Source organism: Pristiophorus japonicus, chromosome 3, assembly GCF_044704955.1.
Source record: "Pristiophorus japonicus isolate sPriJap1 chromosome 3, sPriJap1.hap1, whole genome shotgun sequence".
NCBI lineage: Eukaryota > Metazoa > Chordata > Chondrichthyes > Pristiophoridae > Pristiophorus > Pristiophorus japonicus.
In genome coordinates, this window is record NC_091979.1 from 319471834 (window position 1) to 319482842 (window position 11009).

General features: G+C 44.5%; 1 protein-coding gene across 1 annotated transcript; it reads left to right on the top strand.

The window, feature by feature from the left end:
* The first annotated feature begins 1394 nt into the window (after positions 1–1394).
* On the top strand, positions 1395–10350 carry LOC139259614 (interferon-induced protein with tetratricopeptide repeats 5-like). Its single transcript, XM_070875099.1, has 2 exons — positions 1395–1533; positions 7693–10350. Exons 1-2 carry the CDS (start codon positions 1529–1531, stop codon positions 9143–9145), a joined length of 1458 nt encoding a protein of 485 aa, XP_070731200.1. The 5' UTR covers positions 1395–1528; the 3' UTR covers positions 9146–10350.
* The last annotated feature ends 659 nt before the right edge of the window (positions 10351–11009 follow it).

An 11009-nucleotide genomic window follows, 5' to 3' on the forward strand; every position in this document is an offset into this window, starting at 1 on the left:
CTGTGCCGTGGCAGTCACCCGAGTCATCTTCCATTTCATCTGGAGATCGAAAATGGACCGTGTCCGCAGAGACATGATGTACAAATCTCTGGACAAGGGGGGAAAGGACGTTCCAAACATGGCCCTCATCCTGATGGCCACCTTTGTGTGCGGCTGCATTAAGCTGTGCATTGACCCTTCGTACGCAAACACCAAGTGTCAGTACGTGCTGAGATTCTATCTGTCCCCGGTGTTGCGAAGGATGGGTCTGGCCAGGCTGCCACGGAACGCTCCGACCAGTTGGACCATGCCTCAGCACCTGTCCTTCGTGGAAAGGTTTTCAAGAAAAACACCTTTGACCACAAGGCCATAAAGCAGTGGTCAGCACGCAAGGTCCTGGACGCCCTACAAAAGAAGGAGATGATGGATCCTGTCGGACGGTTCCCCGAGCAGACTGTCGAACTCGTTTGGCAGAATGTCTCATCGCCAGAGCTTTCATACAAGCACCAAGACGTAGCTTGGTTGACGGTGAGATGGGCCCTACCCGTCAGGTCCTTCATACACAGCCGGGGTTTCAGAGACACGGCACTCTAGCCCTGAGTCGGCTGTGGTGCGGACGAGACTGACATCCATCTCTTTCGGGATTGCCCCTTTGCAAGGCAGGTCTGGAAGGAGATGCAGTGGTAGCTGTCGAGGTTCATCGCAAGCAGCTCCGTAACACAGGACTCTGTGCTCTACGGACTGTTCCCCGGGACACACACCGAGACAGACATCATCTGCTGCTGGAGAGCCATTAACTCGGTGAAAGACGCACTTTGGTCTTCCCAAAACTTGCTGGTCTTCCAGAGCAAGGAGATGTCCACGGCCAAGTGTTACAGACTGGCCCAATCCAAGATCCAGGAGTACGTACTGAGCGTCACACTAAAGATTGGTGCAGTTGCCGCAAAGACATGATGGAGAAGAGGCACAGTTTAAGGCCCTTCCGCCACGGTAAACCCAGGGTATGAAATCAGCCCCCCCTCGGGCTGTACTTGTTAATCTGCTTGTATACATAGAGCACCATGTACTGAAAAACACCTGTGTTGTGCCATGTATAATGAAAGTCTCTGCACTCTTTAGTAACTTGTAAAAAAATGTAAATGTATCCCCATCTGTTCCATGTACTGTTTTTTCTGCATAGTGCTACATGTAACGTGATTGGTGATCGGTATTGAAATGTATCCTGGAATCAAACAGGTTCGACCTTTTGGGCCAAGTGGTCTTTTTCAGTTGCTGAACCGGCCTATGTTTATAATCGGCTCCATGGCGTTCTGTGTCAGCACACAATGTTACTGTGTGACACCAGAATTTCCTGAACAGGAATGTTGCTTCTGAGTTTCCATTTCTCGGTTTAGTTTCTATTCACTTTCAGGAAATGATTCATAGCGATTAATGACTGAACGGTATAAATGAGCTGAAAAACAACACTCCAAACATTCGGTCAACTCACCATTGGAAGGACAGTTGGAGCTGACGAAAAAATTCAACACATTGTCCATCGATCAGCATTATGAGGTAAAGATCATTATAATAACTTCTGTATTTAATTTTACATGTAGACTATCGATCAAGGAACTAGTTTTCAGAAATAAAGTAGCTTACATTACAAAGCAGTTGAAATGCAGAGAGCTGGGATTAGTGGCTCACAGTGAGACACACAGATAAGGGAACACTGCTGCACCAAGACTGGTGATAGTCAGTAAACATGAGGCAAAAGGCAGACCTGTTCATAGGATTATAACTCAAACAAAAATTTACATTATTTTGGACTGGGCTCTGTTGAAAGTACAAAGTTAAACTTGAATATTATACTGTCGTGGAAAGGCGCATTCTGTAAGTGCCCTCAGGTCATATGCAGAGTTTGAAGAAAGAAAGTTTCACTTTGTGTTCCATGGGAATCTAGAAGGGATCTACTAATGTAAAATAGTGATTTCCAGCACTTTCATATATCCAAACTAAAGCAACCTGAACTATAAAGCAAAGGGAGAGTACAGCATGGACTGGGATGGGGGGATGGACACAGCATGAAATGCAGGAGGAGAGTGCCAGCTTAAAGTGTGTAGGAGAAGGAAAAGTGCTGACTTACATTGAGAATGGGAGCAGGGGGAGAAGAGTGCTGACATGAACTGGGGGAAAGGACAGGTGCAGCAGTTTGAACGGAGCAGCAAAGGGAGGAAAGCCACCATGAACTGGGGCAGGGGTAAGAATGACAGCTTGGATTGTGGGGGGAGGGAGACGAGAGCCAACAGGAACAAGAGGCAGGCGGAGTAGAGTGCAAGGAGAAGCTGGAATGGCTGGGGGATGAAATGTATCGACGTGAGTTTAACAGCAAGGAAGAAAGAATTTGTGTTGATGTAACACCTTATCACACCTCTCAGAAATGTCCCAAAGTAGTTCACATTCAGTGAATTATTTTGCAGTGTAGTCAGTTGTTTTGTCGGGAAATGTGACAGCTCAGTTTGCACAATAACAACAACTGGCATTTATATAGCGCCTTTAACCTCGGAAAACATTCCAAGGCGCTTCACAGCAACGTAATCAGACAACAATGGACACCGAGGTAAAGAAGGAGATACTTAGAGGGTGGGGTAGATTTTAAGGAGATCTTAAAGGAGGAGAATGAGGTGGAGAGGTTCAGCGAGGGAATTCCAGAGTACCGGGCCTGTCTGGGCTGATGGCTCAGCCACCATCGGTGGGTGCAGTGGGGGATGGACACGAGCCCGAGTTAGAGGAACACAGAATTCACAGAGGATTATAGAACTGAAGGAGGTTACGGGGATACGGAGGGGTGAGGCTGTGAAGGGATTTGAACACCAGGATGAGAATTTTAAATGTGAGACATTGGTGGATCAGGACCCAATGTAGGTCAGCGAACACATGGATGGGTGAGCGGGACTGGTGCAGCTAGCAGAGTTTTAGATGGGCTGACATTTATGAAGGGTGGAAGTTGGGAATCCGGCCAGGAAAACATTGGAGTATCCGAGTCAGGTGGTGAAATTAAATGGATGAGCCAGGGGTGGATCAGGTGATTGGGTGGATGTAGACGGTCTTTGCGATGGAGAGGTTTTGGGCTCGGAAGCTCAGCACACAGCATGTTCCCAAAAATAGCAACAAGATGAAAGACCACCCAATCTGTTTCTGGTGGTGTTGCTCCAGGGAAGAATATTGGAAAATACAACTCCCTGCCTTTCTTCAAATAGTGCCATAGAATCCTTAATGTCCCCCTGAACCACTGGGACAGGCAGATGCTGCCTTGGTTTAACATCTTGCCTGGACGATGGTGTAGTGGAAGATTTGCAGCAGGGTAAGAGTCAATGCTGAAAATACCATTGTAATGGGCCTGCTTTTCAGTTTCTGCATGTTGGAGTGAGGAATGATCTAGGTCAGAGACAGCAGGGTCCCTGTGGAGGACCAGGTTAGAGATCCTATTTAGTAGTGAATTATTGGACTGCCAATGTGAGAGGGAGAGCGTTTTAGAATTAGCACTGACCTTTTTAGTGAGGTGAGTCCAATTGTGGAATGGAATACTAGAATGAGAAGGAGATGTAATTGGTGAACCAAGAGGCAGACCGAGTAGTTCAACCAATCCTACTGTTTGTTGCAGTAATTAATTCAAATTCGATCCGTGGTCAGGTACAGGAGGATGTGACTACGAGTGAGGAAGGTATGAGGACTCAGGATGGAGTGATGGAGGAGCATCAGCCCATGCTCTTTTCCAACAGGTTCGAGGCTCTTACTCCCTGTATGGACATGAGCAGGGACTGCAGGAAGAATGAGCAAACTGACTACAGCACCGTGGTACAGGGGGAGTAAAAGAAATGTTGTAGTGGTGGGGACAGTATCATTAGGGGGACAGATAAGGTTCACTGCAGCCAAGAGCGTGAGTCCCGAAGGCTGTGTTGCCGGCCCGGTGTCAGGGTTAATGACATCTCCTCAGGGCTGGAGAGGAATTTGGAGTGGGAGGGGGAAGATCCAGTTGTCATGGTCCACTTGGGTACCAACGACATAGATAGGACCAAGACAGAGGTTCTGCTGAGAGAGTATGAGCAGCTAGGGGCCAAATTAAAAAGCAGAACCACAAAGGTAATAATCTCTGGATTAGGAAAAGGGGAGGTGCAACGAGACCTGGGTGTCATGGTACGTCAGTCATTGAAAGTTGGCATGCAGGTACAGCAGGCGGTGGTATGTTGGCCTTCATAGCGAGGGGATTTGAGTACAGGGGCAGGGAGGTCTTACTGCAGTTGTACAGGGCCTTGGTGAGGCCTCACCTGGAATATTGTGTTCAGTTTTGGTCTCCTAATCTGAGGAAGGACGTTCTTGCTATTGAGGGAGTGCAACAAAGGTTCACCAGACTGATTCCAGGGATGGCAGGACTGACATATGAGGAGAGACTGGATCAACTGGGCCTGTATTCACTGGCATTTAGAAGATTGAGAGGGGATCTCATAGAAACATATAAAATTCTGACGGGATTGGACAGGTTAGATGCAGGAAGAATGTCCCCGATGTTGGGGAAGTCCAGAACCAGGGGTCACAGTCTAAGGATAAGGGGTAAGCCATTTAGGACTGAGATGAGGAGAAACTTCTTTACTCAGAGAGTTGTTAACCTGTAGAATTCCCTACCGCAGAGAGTTGTTGAGGCCAGTTCATTGGATATATTCAAGAGGGAGTTAGATATAGCCCTTACAATTAAAGGGATCAAGGGGTATGGAGAGAAAGCAGGAAAGGGGTACTGAGGTGAATGATCAGCCATGATCTTATTGAATGGTGGTGCAGGTTCGAAGGGCTGAATGGCCTACTCCTGCACTTATTTTCTATGTTTCTATGTTTCTATTCCTACCCGAGCCATGAGCAAATTTATATAGGGTAAATAAGATCAGCGAGTTAAACACGTGGCTCAAAGACTGGTATGGGAGAAATGGGTTTTGGTTCATGGGACACTGGCACCAGTACAGTGGTCAGAGGGAGCTGTTCCATTGGGACGGGCTCCACACTTAGACTGTGCTGGGACTAGGGTCCTGGCAAATCAAATAACTAGGGCTGTAGAGAGGGCTTGAAGCTGATTCGGGTGAGCGAAAATTTAAAAAGTCAAAGAATAAGGAAAAGGCAATAGATCAAAGTTGCACTGGGGGAAATGAAAACCAGAGAGTGCCAGGAAGGGACAGAATGCATAAACATAAAGGTGTATCAGAAAGTGGGGTCAAAGTTGGAAAAAATGGTAATTTAACAAAAGAGATGGGGTGATGGCATAAATAGATACAAATGCATATGATATGATAGCCATTTCAAAACCGTGGTTGCAAGGTGACCAAGACTGGGAACTAGATATTCAGGGGTATTTGACAATTCGGAAGGATAGACAGAAAGGAAAAAGCCGTAGAGTGGCTCTATTAATAAAGGCTGAGATCAGTGCATTAGTGAGAAACGATATTGGCACAGAAGATCAAGGTATTGAATCAGTTTGGGTGGAGAGAAGGAATAATAAGGAGAAAAAGTCGCTGGTGGGTGTAGTCTATAGGCCCCCTAACAGTAGCTACACTGTTGGATGCAGCATAAATCAAGAAATAATGGAGGCTTGTAATAAAGGAACGGCAATAATCATGGGTGATTTTAAAGTTCATATTGATTGGACAAAGCAAAATAGCCAGGGTAGCCTAGAGATAGAGTTCATAGAGTGTATCCAGGATGGTTTCCTTGAACAGTACATTGCGGAACCAACCAGGGAGCAGGCTATCTTAGTTCTGGTACTGTGTAATGAGACATGATTAATAAATGATCTCATAGTAAAGGATCCTCTAGGAATGAGTGACCATCAATCAATTGAATTTCAAATTCAGTTGGAGGGTGAGAAAGTTGGTTCTCAAACCAGAGTCCTTAGCATAAATAAAGGAGACTACAAAGGTATGAAGGCAGAGTTGGCTAAAGTGGACTGGGAAAATAGATTAAAGTATGGGACAGTTGATGAGCAGTGGCAGACATTTAAGGAGATATTTCATAACATGCAACAAAAATATATCCCAATGAGAAGGAAAGACTGTAAGAGAAGGGGTAACATCCGTGGCTAACTAAGGAAATAAGGAATGGTATCAAATTGAAAAGAAGGGCATACAATGTGGCCAAGATTAGTGGGAGGCCAGAGGACTGGGAAACTTTTAAAATCCAGCAAAGAAGGTCTAAAAAAATGATAAAGAGAGGGAAGATAGATTATGAAAGTAAAATAGCACGAAACATAAAAACAGATGGTAAGAGTTTCTACAGGACCATAAAAAGGAAAAGAATGGCTAAAGTAAATGTTGGTCCCCTAGAAGATGAGACGGGGGAATTAATAATGGAGAACAGGGAAATGGCAGAGACGTTGAACAAATATTTTGTATTGGTATTCAAGGTAGAAGACACTAAAAACATCCCAATATTGGATAATCAAGGGGCTATAGGGAGGGAGGAACTTAATACAATCACTATCACTAATGAAGTAGTACTTGGTAAAATAATGGGACTAAAGGCAGACAAGTCCCCTGGACCTGATAGCTTACAGCCTAGGGTCTTAAAAGAAGTGGGCAAAAATTTTGCAGATCGAGTATAATGTGGAAAAATGTGAGGTTATCCACTTTGGCAGAAAAAATGGAAAAGCAAATTATAATTTAAATGGAGAACAATTGCAAAGTGCTGCAGAACAGGGGGATCTGGGGGTCCTTGTGCATGAAACACAAAAAGTTAGTATGCAGATACAGCAAGTAATCAGGAAGGCAAATGGAATGTTGGCCTTTATTGCAGGGGGGATAGAGTATAAAAGCAGAGAAGTCCTGCTATGGATGTACAGGTATTGGTAAGGCCATACTTGGAGTACTGGAGTGCAATTTTGGTCTCCGTATTTAAGGAAGGATATACTTGCATTGGAGGTTGTTCAGAGAAGGTTCACTCGGTTGATTCTGGAGATGAGGGGGCTGACTTATGAAGAAAGGTTGAATAGGTCGGGCCTATACACATTGGAGTTCAGAAGAATGAGAGGTGATCATATCGAAACATGTAAGATCATGAGGGGGCTCGACAAGATGGATGCAGAGAGGATATTTTCACTCTTCGGGGAAACTAAAACTAGGGGACATAGTCTCAGAATAAGGGGCCGCCCATTTAAAACAGAGATGAGGAGGAATTTCTTCTCAGAGGGTTGGAAATCTATGGAATTCTCTACACCAGAGAGCTGTAGAGGCTGGGTCATTGAATATATTTAAGATGGAGATAGACAGATTTTTGAGCGATAAGAGAATAAAGGTTTATGGGCAGTTGGCAGGGAAGTGGAACTGAGTCCATGATCAGATCAGCCATGATCTTATTAAATGTTGGAGCAGGCTCAAGGGGACAGGTGGCCTACTACTGCTCCTATTTGTTATGTTCTTGTATCATTGGGAGTGGAGGTGTTTGAGGTGATGCTGCACATTGGGTGAGAAGTCTAAATGGCCACGAGCTGGTACATCAGCCAGCATGAAGGAGACCAGTGTAAGTACAGCTGAGATTTGCAGTCATCCCTTTACCGTTAGCAGTGGTTTTTGCAGAGATTTCATGGTCAGTGGGTCCAGGAGTCGGGAGAAGGCTTTAGTTAAAGAAACCGGAGAGAGGGGAGGGGGTGACACAGCCAGTCTGAGACGGGTTTTGATGAATTTTGTTCTCTTGCAGCAACACACAGAAGGATTTGTTGAAAGTGAGTCTCGATTGGCTTCAATGTCACTTCACATGGGGCCCACAGAAAGAAAACATTGACTTGGACGACATGAAGTATAGATTGCAAGATTCAATACAGGCTGGTGTGAAATATCAGGCCAGGTCTTACAACCACCTCGCTTTTGTAAACTGTCTGCAAGGCAACTGTGAAGAGGCAATTCAAAACTTAAAGGAAGCTGAAAAGATTCTGAGGGAGAACCATGAACATGAATTTGAAAGAAGAAGCATCATCACCTATGGAAACTATGCCTGGGTATATTATCACATGGGCCAACTGACAGAGGCCCAGTCCTACCTCGACAAGCTGGAGATGATCTGTAAACAATTTACTGATGGCTCTCGGTATACAGCACTGATACCTGAAGTATACGGGGAGAAGGGTTGGTCACTGTTGAAATCTTCCAGGAAATATTATGAAGAGGCAAAGGAATGTTTTGAGAAGGCTCTGGAGGAAGATCCTGATGACACTGAATGGAACGTTGGCTATGCGACTGTTCTGTTCCGTCTGGAAGGGTTTTCTAGTACCCCAGAGAGTGGTGACCGCAGCCAATCAGTGAAGCGGTTACAACGTGTGCTGGAACTTGATCCAGATGACTCTGTAGCCATGGTAATGTTGGCTCTAAAACTACAAGAGTTCAATCAAAAGGAGGAAGCACTGAAATTAGTTGAACAAGCATTGCAGAAGTCCCCTGATCTTCCATATGTAACTCGTTACGCAGCAAAATTTTACAGAAGAGAAGGAAATGTGGAAAAAGCTGTGGAGCTATTGAAGAAAGCATTAGAAATTAGCCCAAACTCAACCTTCATACACCACCAAATAGGTCTGTGTTACAGAAAAAAACTATTTCAACTGATCAAATATCCAGGCAGCAAAGACCCTCGCAATGCTGCTTTTCAACAGAAAGCTGAGTTGATCAAACTATGCAAGTACCATTTTGAAAAGGCATTTGAGCCCCGCCCATTAACATTTATTTGTGCACAACTGGATTTTGCAGAAATCTGTTCATTAAATGGAGAATATCTCAAAGCAGAGGAGATTTACAGTAATCTACTGAAATTAGATGATTTTCATCCTGATAATAAGCAGGCAGTATATGCGCAGTTTGGGTTATATGAAATGCATCACAAAAGATCTGAATCAAATGCCATCAGCTATTTTCTGGAAGGACTTAAAATCCAACGTGATACAGTGGAATGGCAATTGTGTCGCGAAAACTTGAGAAAGATTGCAACAAAACAAATTGACAGGAATCCCAGAGACAGCAAGGCCTTTGGTGTTCTTGGGTTACTGCACCAGCTGGATGGGGAGAAGTGTGAAGCTATTGAGTGCTTTGAAAAGGCCTTGGAGTTTGATTGTGACAATGAAGAATATCTAAGTGCTCTTTGTGAATTACGCCTTTCTATCTAAATCAACGACTCTCCCAGCTAAAACTAAACACAGCGGGTAGAGTTTCTGCTTTGGGTGCAAATTGCACTTGAAGTTACGCTGGTTAGCTTACAGTTTAAGTTTCCACTAAATGCATTTGCTTAATTACAAACGTAAAATCTTCCAAGAACCAGTGCAGTCAGTCAGTGTAACAGAATATAATCAGTTATTTTTTGCATTAAAAATATTCATTGATATATTTAAGAGTGGCAATTGGTGCAGCTTTATTGATACAGCTGAAAATGGATGTAACCTGCAAAATTAAATATTTTTAGTCAGTCTTTCAGCTGTGCTTTACCTGATTTAAGGTGATGTAAATGGCTTTAAAATCTATACTGAACCAGTTATAAGTTTTATTGTTGTACACTAGTCAGACTTTTAATAATTTAAATATTTTTAAGATGTAAAACCTATTAAATTGTGCCTACTAGTGCCTGGGCACCTCAGAAAACCAGCTCAATTTGAAAACGCTCCTCGAAAGGTTGCAAATGGACGCAATGGGCGGAAACTCACCATCCTCGTTATTTCTATCTGGGGGTGTGACCAGTTTTGTGGGCGGCGCCAGCTTCGGACAGAAAGCTTTTTAAACCAGGGTTAAAGATCCCGGAAATCTCGGTTGATGCTTGACAGAACTTATGCTCGAGTTTCTGCGATCTTTTACACTGGTTCGGCCGATTTCACCCGGATTGTGCAATTTCCCTGCTACACGGGATGGCCGGTATCATGCCTGAAGAAAGATTAATTTCTCTCTCTCTCTGTGTAACGAGCCGCCCGCAGCTCCCTGATTTGCAGCCTCTTCAATGGATGGGGAACAACAGCCTGTCGGGTGAAGCAACAACCGCGGGCCCTTTGCTCAATAAAACCTGGCGGGACAGCATCAGAGTCCTGAATAAGAGATGAATTATTGTTTGGTGGGGGACAGGATGAGTGCCAGTGCTCCTTCAGAATAATGTGGGCTTAATTTTATTCATCCCACTGCTGACAAGGAGCCTCAGTCATTGACATTGTTAAAACGGGATGGTCGGTATCACGCCTGAAGAAAGATTATGTTCTCTCTCTCCCTGTAACGAGCCGCCCGCAGCTCCCTGATTTCCTGCCTCTTCAATGGAAGCGGTTAATTTCCACCACGGCTAAGGGATATAAAAATAAGTTAAAATGATGAAAAATAATAAAGCTTTATAGTTGCAGATACAGATTTCTCAATGAGAAATGTTAATTTGCTGTAATATCAGAGATTGAGTGTTAAAATAACCAATAAAAAGATACTACAACTACAATTTTATTTGTGTCATTGATCTGTGCTAATGCTGACAGTAAGTGTCACTCATAATCCACACTTTGTGATGGTGAACTGTACCAGCTCTGTAAGGAACATTCAGACCAGCCTTTAACACAGGCAGTAAACTGAACAGCTGTTGATTGTGGAGTGACACATGGCCCTTACACTGCTAGCTGTAGCCACAGTGCTATTAGAGAAAGGTGAGGGAGGAATAGTTGGGAAGATCCAGAGGAATGGGACAATGGAAGAATCTAACATTGGGAGAGGCTGCAGACGCCTCACATCATATTTAGACCTATTGGAAAAGCAGCCCCTGGAAGGGTTCAGCTTTTCTGTGGAGGTATTGTCCCAGGTCTGTGCAATGCTGGAAACTAGTTTTAAGGTATTGGAGGGGCTGCACAGACACCTGTGTGTGGGAGGGCGGAGGTGGGGGGGGGTAAATTGGACAGCCCCGAAGACATAAGAACATTCAAAATCAGAGCAGGAGGAGGCCATTTGGCCCTTCGAGCCTGCTCCGCCATTCAATGAGATCATGACTGATGTACCTCAATTCCACCTTCCCGCACT